At 34.6% G+C, this 17,603-nt stretch overlaps 1 protein-coding gene across 1 annotated transcript; it reads right to left on the bottom strand.

Annotated features, from left to right (window-relative positions):
* Positions 1-194: 194 nt before the first annotated feature.
* Positions 195-11,231, bottom strand: LOC106764334 (double-stranded RNA-binding protein 1). Its single transcript, XM_014648621.2, has 6 exons — positions 10,738-11,231; positions 9,400-9,549; positions 7,819-8,054; positions 7,516-7,741; positions 1,642-1,815; positions 195-667 (listed from the first exon to the last, which is right to left on the bottom strand). The coding sequence occupies exons 1-6, from the start codon at positions 11,063-11,065 to the stop codon at positions 399-401; spliced, it is 1,383 nt and encodes a 460-aa protein (XP_014504107.1). The 5' UTR covers positions 11,066-11,231; the 3' UTR covers positions 195-398.
* Positions 11,232-17,603: the final 6,372 nt, after the last annotated feature.

Genomic DNA, 17,603 nt, shown 5'->3' with positions numbered 1-17,603 from the left:
CAAACTTTTTTTAAAAGACTAAAAATATGTTTGACCCTAGAAAAATTAAGTAATTAAGAGATATTGTTGAACTAGTCCATGATAATAATCAACCTACATCTCTCAAAAAATTAAGAATTCAAATTTGTAATCGAGGATGTGAAGAGAACGATAATTATCATTTGTAATAATTAAAGGAATATAACGGCTACGAATAAAAAAGGAATAAAAGCTATAGTTATCAACATATTCATAAATGTTCTTCTATGCTTCACTTTCTATAAGTTAAAATCTCATCTGTGTCTTTTAGTCAATAGCTTATACGTTCCATATTTTATGTTTTAAAATTTACCGGTAGTCAAATCCTAGACAAATACATTGTGAGAGACGAAAAATATGATGCAGGAGTTCCAACTATCTCAATGAGAATATGAGTAAGCAACCCACTTGTCATCGCTAATTGGCAACATAGTTCCATCATCTTCAATTTCCACGTTTGTCTTGCGTGAGTAAACAACAATCTTTTTTATGCATGAGGAGGTGGTGTCTACTGCAGTTGAAGACTTGTCACTTGTTTCAGAAACCATTTTGCTGCTGCCAGACAGAGAAGGTGAAGACTTATCATTTGACAAGGTAGAAACCTTGGTGTAGCCATTTGTATTTCCAGATGAAGTAGAGACATTCTTCACTGTAACAAAAACAGAATCTCAAGATGAAATTGCAGTATGATGTTTGCATTAGATTATCAATTTGTCAATGCAAGATTATCAATATTGAAAAGATATCTGTCTCATATTGGAGAGACCAATGGCATTCAAAGTTGAAAGTTTAACAGTATTTATCGAAACAGGGTCCTGCCTAACACTTGGTCCCACTTCTTCAAGCCAAGATCAAACTTGCACCATATTGGAAAAACTTGGTCAGACCTATAGCTTCAATTGGTCTACAACCACAAGACCAGGTTTACAGAAAACCAATGGATTTCGTAGTGGTTTATGATGTATGGATTAGCTTCCAAGTGGTAACAGCTTTATATGTGCATGTCATCTTCCAAAATTTATGTGGAGTTAGACTATCTTAAACTTGAGTGATTACCAAAGAATTCATAGAAGCCTTTTACACAGCCAGCTAATGGAGAATTGTATGCAGTTTTTGTTTTTCCAAACTATACATATCAGAATCTGTTAGGAGATGGAGGGTTTACGAGAGAAGGAATAAAACTGTGAATGCCTAACTGCCTTGGCAGTTAGGAGGAGTGTGTATTAGTTTGTATAAATAGCTAACTGAATAGGGGTGAGGAGTTAGTTGGTTGTTTAGTAGAATTCTAACAGGAAACCATTATTCCTGTGGGGGAGTTTAGGCTCTCAATTGCTCACTGTACATTGTATTCTTGCTATTGATAATACAAAGGGGAGTTATACAGTGTTTCTCGCGTGCTAGTCTGGGTGTGTTAGTGTGAGTTTCTTTAGGTTTCTTGATCAGAAACCTAACAGAATCTTATTTCTTTATTTTTGGAATCTAAGTATCTAAGTATAATGTCATCTGTGCTCTGGATTAGGTACTATACTTGACAGTAGATAATCTAAAGACCTGATAAGAAATCCAGAAAATTGTTTCATAAGGGGGAATGAGGTAGAAATGACAAGGGCTTTAACGGCTTACATGTGTCTTTGCTATGTTCACTCGAGGTGATTAATCCAAGGCCCACAGATGAAGTTGGATTGGCATTGTGTTTAAGACCAGATACCACATTTGACTCAGAGTGGTCAGGCGAGAACTTGGGAACCTGTCCTTCATAATTTGAAAAGGGAAATGAAGAATTCTTATCTGACTTGCCTGAAAAAAAACAAAGCAAGATAAAAATGCACAATGAGAAACGCTTCTAAGTAGATATAGGGATACCATGCTCTTAAATCTTAATAACAGTAAAATTAAAAAATAACAGTAATAAAAGAAAGATATTATTGTAATCCAAAAAGTATAACTAGTTTTATTATGACCCAATTTCCTAACTAAAAATGTGGTTGATAGCCCCTCAAACCATGTAACTAGTATCAAGACATGTGAAACGTAAAATAGATTTGATCATGATTTACCTTCCATAAATGCACAATTAACTACCATTAGTACAACATGATTTATCGTCAACCACTTTTCAAGATTTTGGCCTCAAAATCACCACTCTAGATGATAAGCTTTCACAAATTTTATGATTCTAGACCGAATCATGTGATTCTATTCTCAATACATAGCACAAAAAAGATATGTTAAACTGTTTACATCGTCAACTTCATGATCTATATCATATCATTTAACTAGTTCGAATCTAACTACCATGCTTTGAGAAGCTCTCACCTTACAAGTTGATTTTATTGAATTGAGTTGGGTTATGGTTAAGTAGGTAACAGAGAACAAGAGCATGGCTGATGTTTGGAATAGAGAGACTAAACAAAAGGTTCAGTCATAGAAACAATGTGAAAAACCAAGAAGATGAGTGCATCCAATTGAACCTAGGGCTTGTTAGAAGAACACATCATACGTGGCTGATTTGTCAATAGGTTTTGGTACCTCTAGAGCTCAATTGTTTGAAAGAATGAGTGTTTGTGTGAGGTTGCTAACAATTCATGAATACCCAAGAAAGCTGTCAGACATATGGTGTGCAAATCATGCCATTGTCTAGTTTTTCCTTGATAAAGTGTCTATCAACCTCAATATGTTTAGTTCTATCATGCTAACGGATTGTGAGCTATGCTAATTGCAGATTTATTGTCACAATATAACCTCATTGGTTCATCCCACTTTATCCTCAATTCTTCTAATATAATCTTCAACCATAGAAGTTAACATATTTCGTGGGCCATTGCTTGAAATTCTGCTTCAGCACTTGATCTAGCCACTACACTCTGTTTTTTACTCTTTCAAGTAACTAAGTTTCCACCAAGGAAGGTGCAGTATCCCGTGGTTGATCTCCTATCTACCACTGACCCCGCATAGTCCGCATCCGTGTATGCCTCAAGACTTACACTCTTGTTCCGTTTGAACAAAATTCCTCTTCCGGGGGTCCCTTTCAAGTACTGGACAATTTTAAGGGCAGCTTGTAAGTGTGCTTCCTTTGGTTGGTGCATAAACTGGCTGACGAGACTCACAGCAAACGCAATGTCTGGTCTCGTGTGAGATAAGTAAATAAGCTTGCCCAAGTCTTTGATACATTTCCTTGTCCACAACAACATCCTCCCCTTGTAGTGTAATCGGTCATTCTCCAATGTGACGTTGCATGGCTGTTTGGGTCCCGCTTGACATCATCAATTATCCTTCTAAGTGTTTCATCCTCCTCCACTTCCCTCGACACTTGGAAATCATGCCAGTACGGTCTGGTCATAGTCTGCAACTCCACCTCCTCCATACCTCCTTCTCCCTTTCTAGACAACGCATCTGCAACCTTGTTCAAGCTCCCCGTTTTGTAAACTATGTCAAAGTCGTAACCCATAAGTTTGGCTATCCAATTTTGCTGGTTATGCGTTGTAATCCTCTGCTCTAACAGGTATTTTAGGCTGCATTGATCTGTGTGCACCACAAACCTCCTCCCTAGTAGATACGGCCTCCAGTGTTGGATGGCCATCACCAGGGCCATCAATTCTTTTTCATATATGGACTTGCTTGATGATGCTTCAGATAGCGCTTTGCTAAAGAATGCAATAGGCTTTCTATTCTGCATTAACACAGGCCCCACACCACCTCCGGATGCATCACACTCCACATCATGAAATTCCTAGATAAAATCTGGTAATACCAGAACTGGTGCAGAAGTAATAGTTGCTTTTAAGGCTGCCATGGCTGTCCTGGCTCACTCTGACCATTCAAACTACCCTTTTTTTAATAGTTCAGTCAGGGGTTTGGCCAACTCCCCATATCTCTGCACAAATCTTCTACAGTAGCCAGTTAACCCCAGAAACCCTATCTGCACTTTCAAATTCTTCGGTTCTTCCCATTCCATCACCGCTTTGATTTTATCTTGGTCCATCTCGACGCCTTTCTCAGAGATCTGATGGCCTAGATATTGAATTCGTTTCTTCCCGAACGCACACTTTTTCTTATTCGCGACCCAACAATGTTGCTCCAGTAGCTGCAGCACCAGCTTCAAGTGTTCTACATGTTCTGCCCATGTGGGGTTGTAGACCAATATGTCATCGAAAAAAACGAGCACCCATTTCCTCAGGTAAGGTGCCATTAAATCGTTCATTGCACTTTGAAATGTCGCTGGTGCATTTGTCAGCCCAAAGGGCATCACCAAGAACTCAAAATGGCCTTGATGTGTCCGGAATGCCGTTTTCTGAATATCCTCTTCGCCCATTCTTATCTAGTAATAGCCAGCCTTCAAATCCAACTTGGAGAAGTACCTTGCCCCCTTGAGTTCGTCCAGCAGTTCCTCGATAATAGGTATCGAAAATTTATCCGGGACCGTGGCCTTGTTCAGAGTCCGATAGTCCATGCAGAACCTCCAACTTTCGTCCTTCTTTTTCACCAAAATCACTGGACTTGAGTAGGGGCTCTGACTTGGTCGTATAAGGCCCGCTTTCAGCATATCCTTAACTTGTTTTTCGATTTCGTCTTTCATGAGGTATGGGTACCTATAGGGTTGAACATCTATAGGACTTTCCCCTTCCTTCAACACAATTCAGTGCTCCAAACTGCATTGGGGAGGTAATCCTTATCTCTCCTGGAACACATGGTAGTGGGTCTGCAACACTGCTCTGAGTTCCACTTTTTGCTTTTCTGTCAACTCCTCAATCAAATCACCGCATGCCTCCTACTCCACTACGCCCAATTCCCAAACTAAAACCCATGAGTCAGCATCCACCATCTTCAACAATGCCTTTGGCTCCACCAGCTGGCGAGATAAAGCTTGGTCTCCCCTTATCATGACCTTATCGGCCCCCACGACATATTTCATGGACATCTTCCTCCAATTTAACACGACCTCTCTCACTTTAGCCAACCACGCAATACCCAGGATGACATATACTCCCCCTAGCTCAAACACGTAAAATTCTTCCTCTACAGTGGCATCCCCCAAACGTATCTGAACTTTCTCGCAGCGTCCGCTCGTAGTTCTTTTGTGCCCATCCCCGAGGCTCACGACGTATGGAGACGTCCCAGTCACAAATAACTCCAATTCCTCCACCACTCTTCGGCTGATGAAATTGTGACTGGCCCCGCTGTCAATAAGGATCACCACTCTCCGTTCTCCAATCAATCCTGTCAATTTCATGGTTTTGGGAGGTGTCAGCCCCTACGTCGAACACGCCGACAACTCCATGAGTCTCGTCTCCTCGATTGTCTCCTCGTTCGCCTCCTCGTCCTCGTCCTCCACCAGCAATAAAACCCTCAAGCTCCTCTCCAAACACCAATGGTCGGGAGCAAAAGGACCCCTGCACCGGAAACATCTACCTTCTTCACTCCTTTTCAAGAACTCCAGGTAAGGTAAGTTTCTTACCACTCTTCCCCTACTTTCGCCTCCCACTATGGTATTACCTCTCGTGTTGGTGTTACTCGCCGTCGATGACCTTTCCCTTCTGGTCGTTCCTACTCCTTCTGCCCCACCGGTCCAAGTCACGAAGTGACGATCGCCATCGCCTCTAACGATTGTCGAAGTGGCTCGCACCGCCACGGAATTCACTTTAACCCCGTTCCAGACTCCTCTGCGTGCTCGGTTCATTGCGTCTTCAACATCCCTCACAATCCTTATCGCAATCATCAAATCTTGAGGATCTTGGATTCGTACTTGGCCTTTAATCTCATATCATAACCCAGCTAGGAAGAATCCCAATATCAACTCCTCTGATAGCCCCTGGGTTATCTCAAAACTCCTAACAAAATCTTCCATCGTCCCCTCTTGCCTCAGCGTTGCCATTTGTTCGTACACAGTTCCCCTGAATCCACCTCCGAAGCGATTAATCAGCCTAGCCTTCAAGCCCAACCAAGAACGGTTCATGGTTTTTTCCCTCCAATACTTGAACCAATAACTCGCACTCCCCTCCATGCTAATGTAAGCGAGTTCAACCTTATCCTCCTTAGCCACCTTTTGGAGGTCAAAGAACCGTTCAGCTCTATTAATCCAACTATGAGGCTCCACCCCTTCAAACGATGGCAATTCCACCCTTTTCCACCAATTCTGTGGTATTCCCCTATTGTCGCATCTGTCGTGATTTTCATTCACAGAGTTGCTACTCCCTTCAGAACCACCCCCTGATTATTCGGACCTCCACCCATCAACTTCATCATTTGTTGCAGGTCGTGTCGGATCACAGTCGTCTCCTCCTTATTTCCCTCCACCGTAATCTCAAGATTATCTAATCTTCCCTCCGTTTGGCTACTCATCGTTGATTCTTCCCCTTTCTTGATCCGACAGGTCAGACCAAATGATAGGTTCTTTATTCGAGAACCTATACAAAACACCCTCCACATACTAAAACACACACAACAACTATTGTATAACCTCTTTGTATTGCCAGAAAGATCAAGAGTACACGATACAATTACAGACAGAGAGCTTAACCTCCCCCTACAGGACGAAAGAGTTCCTGTCAACTAATAAGACTCCAAAACAGACTCTACAATTACACCTGATCCCCTTTTATACAATCCCCTAATCGCCCTTCCTAACTGCCTTGACAGTTAGGCTATGTAATGTCTTTTCTTCTCCTATATACAAGTAATTTCCTAACAGAAGGTGTCTAGGTACTTGGTTCTGGACCACAGACCACATGACTCAATCATCTATTGGGTTTATACCTTATAGACCTTATCCAAGCAACAAAAAAATTGCACTTGCAGATGGACATTTCATTACAGTTGTTGGAAAAGGAGATATGATGATAAACCAGAACCTAATTCTGAAGGATGTTTTGCATATGTTCAAATTATCTGCCAATTTGATTTCTGTTCACAAGCTTATAATGAATTTACTCTGTTTCATGTTTTTTACTCCTACAAGCTGCCAATTTCTGGATCAAGGAGCAGGGAAGGTGATTGGACTTGCTAAGGAAGATAGTGGGCTCTACCATCGAGAGGATGCATAATATCAAGAGTCAAATTCCTTTGTCTTTGATTTCAGAAACAACACTCTTCAATAAAGAAAAAATGGGGTTATACAACCTTCGTTTAGGTCATCCATCATTCAGTACCTTAGAAATTATGTTTTCCAATTTATTTCAAAACTTTGACGTAAAAATGTTTTATTAATCCAATGATCCTGTATAGTAAATATAAAATATACTGTCAAAATATTATTCCTCCTAATTATGGAATGTAATTAAATATCCTAATTATGGAATGTAATTAAATATCCCACTTATGTAATTAAACCTGTACAAGGTAATATTATAACATAAATCAAGGGATTCTGAAAAAATTATCACCAGGTTCCTGTACATATAAATTTGATGTATGGCATTAATTAATATATTTTGCAGATTATTCCTAAACAAGAGACATATGTTAGAATGACAAACTACAGCACTAGTATTAAAAGAATACCTTTGTGTTCTTTCAAAGCCATATAAGCTACCTTGGCTGCACTCATCTCAGCTTGCTTCTTGGATTTAGCTTCTTGGCCAGTATAGAGCACCCCTTCTACCTCCACTTGTGACACAAATATTGGCATATGAGCTTCACCGTTTTTATTTGTGCTATAAATGGGTAATCGGAATCCTTCCTTTTGAGCCAATTCTTGTAAAAGATTTTTGTATAATCCAGCATGACCCTGAATAAAGAAAGCATTTAAGAAGTTGAATATTATGGATTAAGTTATATAATTAGTTACAAGTGATTGAGACTAGCCTCTTCAACTCCGCCTGGTGATAATGACATTAAAGCAGCTTCAGCGGCTGCATGCTCAGCATCCTTCAATGTAGAATAGAATTTGTCACCTCCATATGTATGTCCATCAATAGTGACTTTGCACTTGAAACGTGAGGCATGAGGAGGACCCTCAAACTGGGAAGAATATGCTGGAAGGCCTAGATTTTTCTTTTGAACTAAGCTTTGCAGCTGGTTCTTGTACAAATGTAACATATCTATGACAAAATTTAACGTCAAAAAGTTACAAGTAATTCAATTAAAGTGTCATTTATCATTAATAAAATAATATATTTCCATGAGAGGACGTAACAAAAACATAAATATGTTATTTGATACTACCAACTTTCTCCATACTTTTATTTCTCACTATGCCTAAGTTATGTGTAGCCAACCTAAACTAGTGGGATAAGGATGTTCAGTGTAGACAACCCATGTTCAATATGCATCAATACATGTCAAACTAAAAATAACACACATGGTTTATAATATGAAAAAAAAAAAAACAACTGGACACTAGCGTTGCCCTATAATCCATGTCCAAATAATTTGGAAAACAAAATACAAAACCAAAGCCAGCCTTTAGTTTCTAATACAACTGCATTGCATAGAGTATGTTGGCTGCAACAATCACTGTTTTATACAGGATATTCAATACAGGCTCATGGTAATTAATACACACAATAGAGGAAATTGACTTTCTCCTAAATCAGATTTTATGTGCCATAAACTGTTAATAAATATAGAACATGTTTGTTCCTGATTTTCAACACTACCCTTCTCATTGAAGCTGCTTCAAGCTTGTTACAACAAAATAATTCACTCCCCTTAGAAGGTGCAAACAAAATAAATTCATTTCAACCACACTAATTTTATTAACACAAGGGAAGGGTTTTTTCCATGCAATTAGAGTTGTCTTCTACTTATATACACTGGTTTGGCCTCATCATTGGTTGATATGGGACTAAACCACCACTCTTTAAGCAACTCCAAAAGTGGCCACAACTAACGAAGGCTATAGTGCAACTAAGGCAGCTTGTTAAAACTCCTCCTCATGTCCAGGACTTCCAGCATTAAGTGTGGCAAATGCAGGTGGATTCAACAATGGTTCTGTAAATGACCATGATCCCATGTTGAGGGAGAGAAAGAACAGCTAAAAGTAATGCTAAAATTATGTGTTTGAATATACCACAGATACACATTTATATAGGGTAGTAGTAATTAATATACATAATTGGAGGGTAGTTAGGTTCCCCTATATCAGAATGTACGCACCTATAAACGACTAATAAATACAGAATACATTTGTTCCTGATTTCAAGAGCTACAAATATTTTTTCTGTGAAACTGACAAGTAGTAAGAGGAAAAACTGCATCTGATTTTAAGATCACTAGAATCTACCCTGCACACCTCACACCAAAAGAACTCTCTCTCTCTTTCTCTCTCTAAGAAAAGAAAGAATTTTACAGTACTAAACTAGAAATAACTATAACACATAAGCATGATAACCAATAAATATCAATTTGATCAAACAAATAGAAGATAAAGAGAAATCATATCACTTTTTTGATCTTCCACTGTTATTGTATCTCTAACAGCCGGTAGAGGGTTACTGATTTGAGATGTTTGATACACTTCTTCCAATTTCAGTTGCAGCAATCCATTTGTGTTAAGATGTAAATCATCAACAACAGATCTGGGATCAGGTGCACCTGTTGGTCCAATGCAAAATAACATGAATCTTCTGTAAAATTTGAAATCCTGAATGTAGTCTAACAGAAATCAAGAATTATGAATATAGTTCATACAGTTGTTTTTTTGGTAAGCTTGGTATTGGTAAGAATTATTCATCGCCAGAAACAATAACAAATGCCTGTTAAAGATTTTGAGCACACATAGGTGTTCCCCTCCCAACAACAAGTTTTATTCCATACTAAAGTGGCATCACAAGAGTTCCATGCGTAGACTACTTAGTTAAGAGATTACCTATAATTTGGGTGTTTGGAAACTTGTTCACAAAGGATTTAAGATGTGGGCACAATAATTTTTAGCTTATAAAAATCACGCTCATGTAAACACATCCAAAACATAAAAGATCACTGCATCCAAAACATAAGAAAATCACATCATCACATCCGAATAGTATGAAATCACATCTGAAACGTAAAACCAAACACACTATTAAAAAAAGTAGAATCAGTTTACGGTTCAAATATTCTTTTTCACGTAATATAAAAAATCTCATAACAAATTCCTCGACGACACAGCAGCCATTCATGACAGCATATCCACGAAGCTTCCTCCAAACCCAACAAACAACCAAATCAACACACTAATTTTAACATATAAACATGACTAAGTGTTCATAAATTTATGCATTCTTTTGTCTCCGGTACTCATTCTAACGCTTTTTCTTTTCAAAAAAAAAAAAAAAAAAAAAAAAAAAAAAAAAAAAAAAAAAAAAAAAAAGAGTAACATTCTAGTATTTTAACATTAGAAACAAAAGCTGAAACTGATAACATATTCATGAGCACGACCAAGAAAGCTTTAATTTTGATTCAGTAACGAAAAACAGACTCGTGATAAAACTGTTCTAAATCATGTAATAGAAAGTAATATCTTGTAGTAAAAGCCCATCTACAAATAACAGCCCCAATAAAAGTGAATGATAAACTCTGCACCTCAACTCCTTCCTCCACCAATACTCAACAACATTATTTTATTACTTAACATGCAATTTTCGTCTTACCAGAAAAAAAAAATTACATACCCTGTCATGGAAATCACATTCAAGACAATCATCACGAAATGCAAATAAATAAATAAATAAAATAATAAATAAATAAATACAAACGTGCTAGAAGCACAATAATAACACGTGAACAAAGGGGAGAAGGTACCAGAAGACGAGTTGCAAAGCGAAGGCTGAGGGAAAGAAGAGAGTGCGGAAATAGAGAGAGAGTGTTGGGGAAAAGAGGGAGACGGCGGCGACGGCGAGGGCGACGGTGACGATGACGGCGGGGAAAAGTGGAGGAAGGCGAGCATAGCGGCGTCGTTTTGGGCGCTTTTCGAGTTGCGCGTGGGGGCAGAGGTCTGGAAGGACAAGCCGTTAACGGTGACGGTGGAGGTGAAGCGAGGATCGTGATCGGGACCTTCTCTGGTGGTGTCGTAGGTGGGCAAGGGCCACGACCGTCGCTGGCACAGCTCTTGCACCTTCGTTTTGTACATTGCTCGCTCCGTTCGTTCCTCTTTCGCCTTCAACGTTCTTCACAAGTTTCCACCCTGCATAGTATCACTGTAATGATACGAAACGGACCGAAACGGACCGAAACGGACCGGAACCCTGTCTATAAATAGGACATTAAAACTGGACACGGTTTGCTTACTGGATTTTTTTTTTCATTATTGAACCTTCGTTTTATAGAAAATTACATATATAAGATTTTGTCAATACTATTTAGGCAACTAGATATTCTGACATAGATTCCCAAGAATATTGTTGATGTTGACAATAAAAATAGTGGAATTTTATTTTTTTATTTTATAAATAAGAAAAAGTAGAATTTAAATAAATTAAATAGATTTTTAAATTTCTAAGAAATACATATTAAGTGCGTTTGTGTAAATTGTTATTATTAATAATGTTTAATATAAATTATTATTGTTAGAATAAAGATGAAGAGAAGAAGTTTTATTATTGTTAGAATAAAGATGAAGAGAAGAAGTTTTGATGCTATCTCTAAGTTAAGTCTCAAGTATTTTTATAGTGTAAGAAGATAAAGATTTGTTTTTAGAATAAAGATAAAGATTTGTTTTTATATTCTATGATGCATAATTGTTTACATATTAGGATAATCAATTATTACACCATAAAAAGTGCATTTTCAAAATTTGTTGCTAAATCCTTGTGGGTTGACTTTGAGAACTTGACATGTTTGTATAGAGTGAGAACTTTCATAAGGAGTGCGATTGAGTATTGTTGCCATTGGCATAGAGTGAGAACTTTCTCAGGAAGTATGATTGAGTGTTGTTGTTGTTGCTGCTGAGTTGAAAGTTTGTCATCCTTAATGAAGTATTCGGAGGAGGTGTTTATCGTTTGTGAAGATTCAGAGTTGTTCATCCTTTGTGGGTTAGAGGAAAAGTGAGTTTTATCTCTGTAATAAAATATGTATTCTACCCTTAAACTGCTGGAAGTAAGTGATCAAACCAGTATAAAAATTACTTGTACAATTTTCTCTCTTCCTTACTCTTTAAATTTGTTTAAATTATTTTAAGAAATTTTTATATTTACGAAAAAAATATTAAAAGAATGATTTGCAATAAAAAAAACCAATTCATCCCCAATAAAAAAAGGGGAAACTTTTGGCTAACAAATAACACGTCGAAGCCACTACAAAATTCGACGTAGTATTGGTGGTTTAAAAGAAATGTAACTTTTTGGCTTCTAGTGGAAAAATAGTACGTCGAAGCCCCTACAGAATTTGACGTATTATATGTAGTTTAAAAGAAAAAAGAAAAAAAGAATTAAAAAGAAGTTACTTTTTGGCTTCTTGACAAATAATACATCAAAGTCTCTACATAATTCGACATATTATTTTTTGCTTAAAAGAAAAAAGAAAAAAAAAGGTGACTCTTTGGCTTCTAGCTGAAGAATAATACGTCGAAGCCCCTTCAGAATTCGATGTACTATTGGTGGTTTTAAAGAAAAAAAAATTAAAAAGGGGTGAGTCTTTGGCTTCCAAATATTACGTCGAAACCCTTATAGAATTCGACGTACTATTCGTGGTTTAAAAGAAATAAGAAAAAGAATGGTGCGCTGGTTTAAATAATTACCATCATAGAATGTCGAATTGTATGGGGGCTTCGACGTTTTACAATTTTAAACGATGTCTAATAATTGCATTTATTTAAAAAAATATCATCGGTTATTTTTAAAGTTGAATATTCAATGGTTGGAATGCATGACGTTATATGCTGTTTTTACACTAAAATTTTAAAAAACACACTAATATTCATGGATATTTAATTTTTGTTATAGATTTTTAAAATAAAATTTAAAAAATTTGCCAAAAAATATAAAATTTAATACAATTAAAAATGCATTAGTTTTAATTATAATTATAGTTAAATATAATGTAATAAAATTTAAATTTAATTTAAATTTTATTTTATTTTTCATTAACGGGTATAAAACAAATAATTTAATATTCACATCAAACTTCTTTATAAATAAATATTAAAATATCTATTATTTATTATTTATAAATACTAAATATTCATAGATTTTATCTACACTACTTATTACATTAGTATTTTTATCATTCCATTATGAAAGTGACAAAGGATAAAGAAAAGTAATTTAAATTTTTTAATTTATTTTTTATTTAATATTTGCTAAGTCATTTTTAATATAGTGGCTTGTAAATGTTAATTTTAAAAAAAAAATTAAACGATGTTCTACGATAAAGTCTTCCATTAGAATATCTAAGGTGAAATTGCTTCTGCAAGTTACATCTTTAAACAATTTTTTTTAACATTTTATCTTACAAAGGAAAATACTTTAAACATTAACATTTAAGTTAATTGTAAAATTTATAAAAATAAATAGCAATTTTAATATTAATGTCACATTTTTGTGTAGAATATTTAAATTTATCTAACATGAATATGACGAAATTGGATTAAGAAGTTTATTTAAACAAGTGAATAGACATATAGAAAAGATAAGAAAGTTCGTTTTTTTTTTTAATAATCTAATAGCATGTAATCACCACCATTAACTCTTTTCTATAATAAAAATTTACTCGATATCAATGTATTAAAAACTAAACAATGCATTAAATATATTAATTTAGTATTTATTAAATGTTTTAAATTTTAATTAATTGTGAAATTAATACTTTTTGTGTTCTTAGTTAATCACGTAATTCATAACTTTTTTTGTCTTTTTTAGCATTTATAACCTGCATGATGTAAAAAATAATTTAAATTTTAAATAAGTGAAAAAGAGAATCAATAATCCTATTATCGTTTTTTAGATTTTTTTAAGCTAGTTAATATAATGAAGGTACCGATGGTAGAACATACAAATAAAAGGTTCTTGTAAGAAAAAAAGGAAAATGTAAAAAATAATTGAAAATATAATTAAAATATTTTAACGAGCATGAAAAAGAAGAAGAGCAACTTAGACCGGTTACCTAAAAGAATGAATTACTTACTACTATAAAAGTAAATGGCAGTGTGTGGTATAAAAAAGATACAATAGAAAAAAAGCTGAGACATTAACGGTGTGTTTATTTGGAACTAATTGGGGGAGAGTGATTGAGTGGATTTGAGGATGATTTTTGTTGTGTTTGTTTGAGTGAATTTGAAGGTAATTGAGAATGAATTTAGGAGTCAAGTTTGTGAGAATTAGGATAGGATTTGATTGATGTGACAATTTTAAAAAATTTGTTTAATGGGTAGAAATTGAAGATTATCAAAATGTCCCTGAGTATTAAAGTAATATAAAATGATAATGGTTAATATTATATTTAATTGTAAAAATGTTTATAAAAAAAATAAAAATTAATTTTTAAAATATAAAAAATGGTAATTTAGTAAATTAAAATATTAATAATAATAGTAATAACTATTATTATTAATATTATCATTATTATTATTATTAATATTATTATTATAAAGAAAAAAAATCATTATTATGATTATTATTAATTATTATTATTACTATTATTAATTATTATCATTATTATTAATTATTATCATTAATATTATTGATTATTATTATTATTTTATTACTATTATTAATTATTATCATTATTATTAATTATTATCATTAATATTATTATTAATTATTATTATTATTAGTTATTATTATTAGTTATTATTATTAATATTATTAACTATTATCATTAATATTATTAATGATTATAAGCATGCTTTTTGTTTTTTATTTTATTGTCGTTTAATTACATGAAAATAATTTAATGTTATTAAATGTTAATAAATAAAATTGTTAAAATAAATAAAATTATATATTTTTTCCTAATAAAATCCTTTCTAGCAAGCCAACACTGCATAGGATCATATGCTTCGTGGAGTGCTTTTGTGTAGTGCTTCAGGCCGGTGCATCGTCGCATCGTGCTGCCATCTTCCACAATGACGGACATCGTCGTCGCTCCTTCAACAACCATGACATGCTCTCTCCATGCTCCATCTATCACGGACAACTTCGACTGCTTCAACCTGCATCGGTTCGCACTGCATCGTCCACCACCACCACACCTTCGTCCTCGCTGCATGGTCGACAACCACGAAGAGCATCCTCTATCGTCACCAACACCTTCGTCGCTGCATCGTCTACCACGACGGACATCTCATGGTCGCTGCATGCTCCACCTTCATGCTTGCAGTTGACGCCTTCCAAAGCTGCATCGTCCACCATCATCCATGGCTGCAACCTCGACCGTTGTCAACACGCCGCCATAACCACCAACACCTACAACTCATGCGAGGGTAGAAGCTCATGTGCAGCTGCAACTCATGCGAGGGTACACGAAGAAGAAGAAGATGATGGCGTAAATGATGGTGTTACCGGAAGGCGTAACCTGATACACTTTGTGAAGAAGAAGAAGCGTAACCGGATACAACTTTGTGCGTATCTGGATACAACTTCCTGGCGTTTTTAGGTGCTTCTGCATAACCGGATACAGTTTCATCTGTAACCGGATACAACTCTCTTCTTCATCTTCTCGTGACCGAGCTTCCAATAACCGACCACCTCCTTCCTTCATCTTCTACCAAAGCTTCTTCATCTACCACAGCCTGCAAATATTACAGCAACCTTGCAAGGCTGGAATCTTCACTATTCCATGGCTGAATGAAGCAAAAGGTCAGGAATCTGCTGCACCTGCTGCATTGTTCATTGGTCGTAGTACTCTCGTGAATACACACTGAGTGCAAGTGGGTGCTACGAATTATTTAAAATGAAGAGGGGCATTTTAGGCAAAGCGTCATTCATCCCTCCAAATCTTTGCACATTCGCGGTTGAATGAATAGTAAACAAATCTCGCAATCACCTTCAAACTATTGCTTGTAATTCAGTGAAGTGAACACGTTTTTTTTTAATTGCTTGCTCGTTATGCACCGTGAACACAGGAAATCATGTCCAACTGAACACAGTCTAGAAGAACTAATTTCATAGTTAATCCGTATTGAGTTAATTATGTTTCCGCTAAATTAATGGAAGGATGTGATTGATACAAATTTTACAATTTTGTAACTTATACACATTTTTAAAACCCTTACTAAACTGGAAAAATCACTTAACATAAAGTAAGCAATTAAACATTTATTTAAGTTGTATGATTTTTGTTTTTTGTTTTATGTTTTTAATTTTTAACTGCCTAATTTAATTTTAGTTGATTATTTTAAATTTTGCAATTGTTTTTAATGTGTAATTAATTTATGTTTATATATATTTGAAATTTTACAAAATTTGTCAAATTATTGAAATAGTTGAATTATTTATTTTGTTGGTTTTTATTTTTATTTTGAAACATTGGTTATTTGTCATTTTTTTTGTTATTTGAAATTTAACAAATTTTGCTAATTTTTTTTTGTATAAATTTAATTTAATAATTATTTTTATTTGTATTTTTAATTATGTGTTTTTTCTTTTGAAATTGTAGTAATTTTGTTAAATTTTTTTTAATTTTGGTATCGTTTAATTTTGTAATTGTTTTGTCTTGTTTTATAATATTTGTTTTCTTTTATTATTTGAATTTTTTGTCTTCTATTTTAATATTTTATTTTAATTATTGATGTTATATTTTGATGGTTATTTTAGTTTTGTAATTTTATATATTTTTTGTATACTTTTAATTTAGTAATTATTTTTATTTGTATATTTATTTATGTGTTTTATAACTTTCAAATATCACAAAATCTTTTCAACAATATTCATATGAAGTTTGAAGTTTTTGTGAATTATGCATAAATTGACTAACAACATTCACTGCATAGGTAATATATGGATGTGTATGAGACAAATAAATTAATTTTCCTACCAACCTTTGATATCTCCCCTTGTCCTGAATTTCAGCATTGAAAAAGTTGGTTTAAGTAAGTCAATAGTATATTTTCTTTGGCATAGAAAAATACTATGTTTTGATCTAGTTACTTTCAATACCCAAAAATTATTTGAGATTTCCAAATTGTTTCATCTCAAATTCAAATGCAAGGTATTATTGTAAACTAGAAATCTTATCTTGGTCATTTCCTGTAACAATCATGTCACCTACATGTATAATCAAAGATGTAATTTTTCTTTTTCCTCTCTTCAAAAATAAGGTGGGACATGGAAAATCCATAGTGATAGAAGTATTATCATAGTGTTGAGCATGACTACTAGTGTAAACGTGTAACATTTAACCACAAGTAGTGTTTTATACCTCTCAATAGTTTTATTAGCTTTAAGCTTAATTGTAAATACCCTTTTGCACCCACTTATATACTCTAAATTGACCTTATAAATAGATGTGGGACTTCCAACATACCCTCCCTCACATCAAGGTATATACATCTTGAGTGTGAGACTAAACATTAATGGGTGGCCCGATTGTGGCCCGATAACGGGGCACAACAAACAACAAATATCGTTAGGATATGCTTTAACCTGACTCTGATACCGTATAAAAAAGTTTAAAGAATAATTTTGATCTATTATTTTAAATATTAGTGTACCATATATATACATACAATGATA

This window comes from Vigna radiata, chromosome 1 (assembly GCF_000741045.1).
Source record: "Vigna radiata var. radiata cultivar VC1973A chromosome 1, Vradiata_ver6, whole genome shotgun sequence".
Classification (NCBI taxonomy): Eukaryota; Viridiplantae; Streptophyta; class Magnoliopsida; order Fabales; family Fabaceae; genus Vigna; species Vigna radiata.
This window is presented reverse-complemented; position numbering and strand designations above follow the sequence as displayed.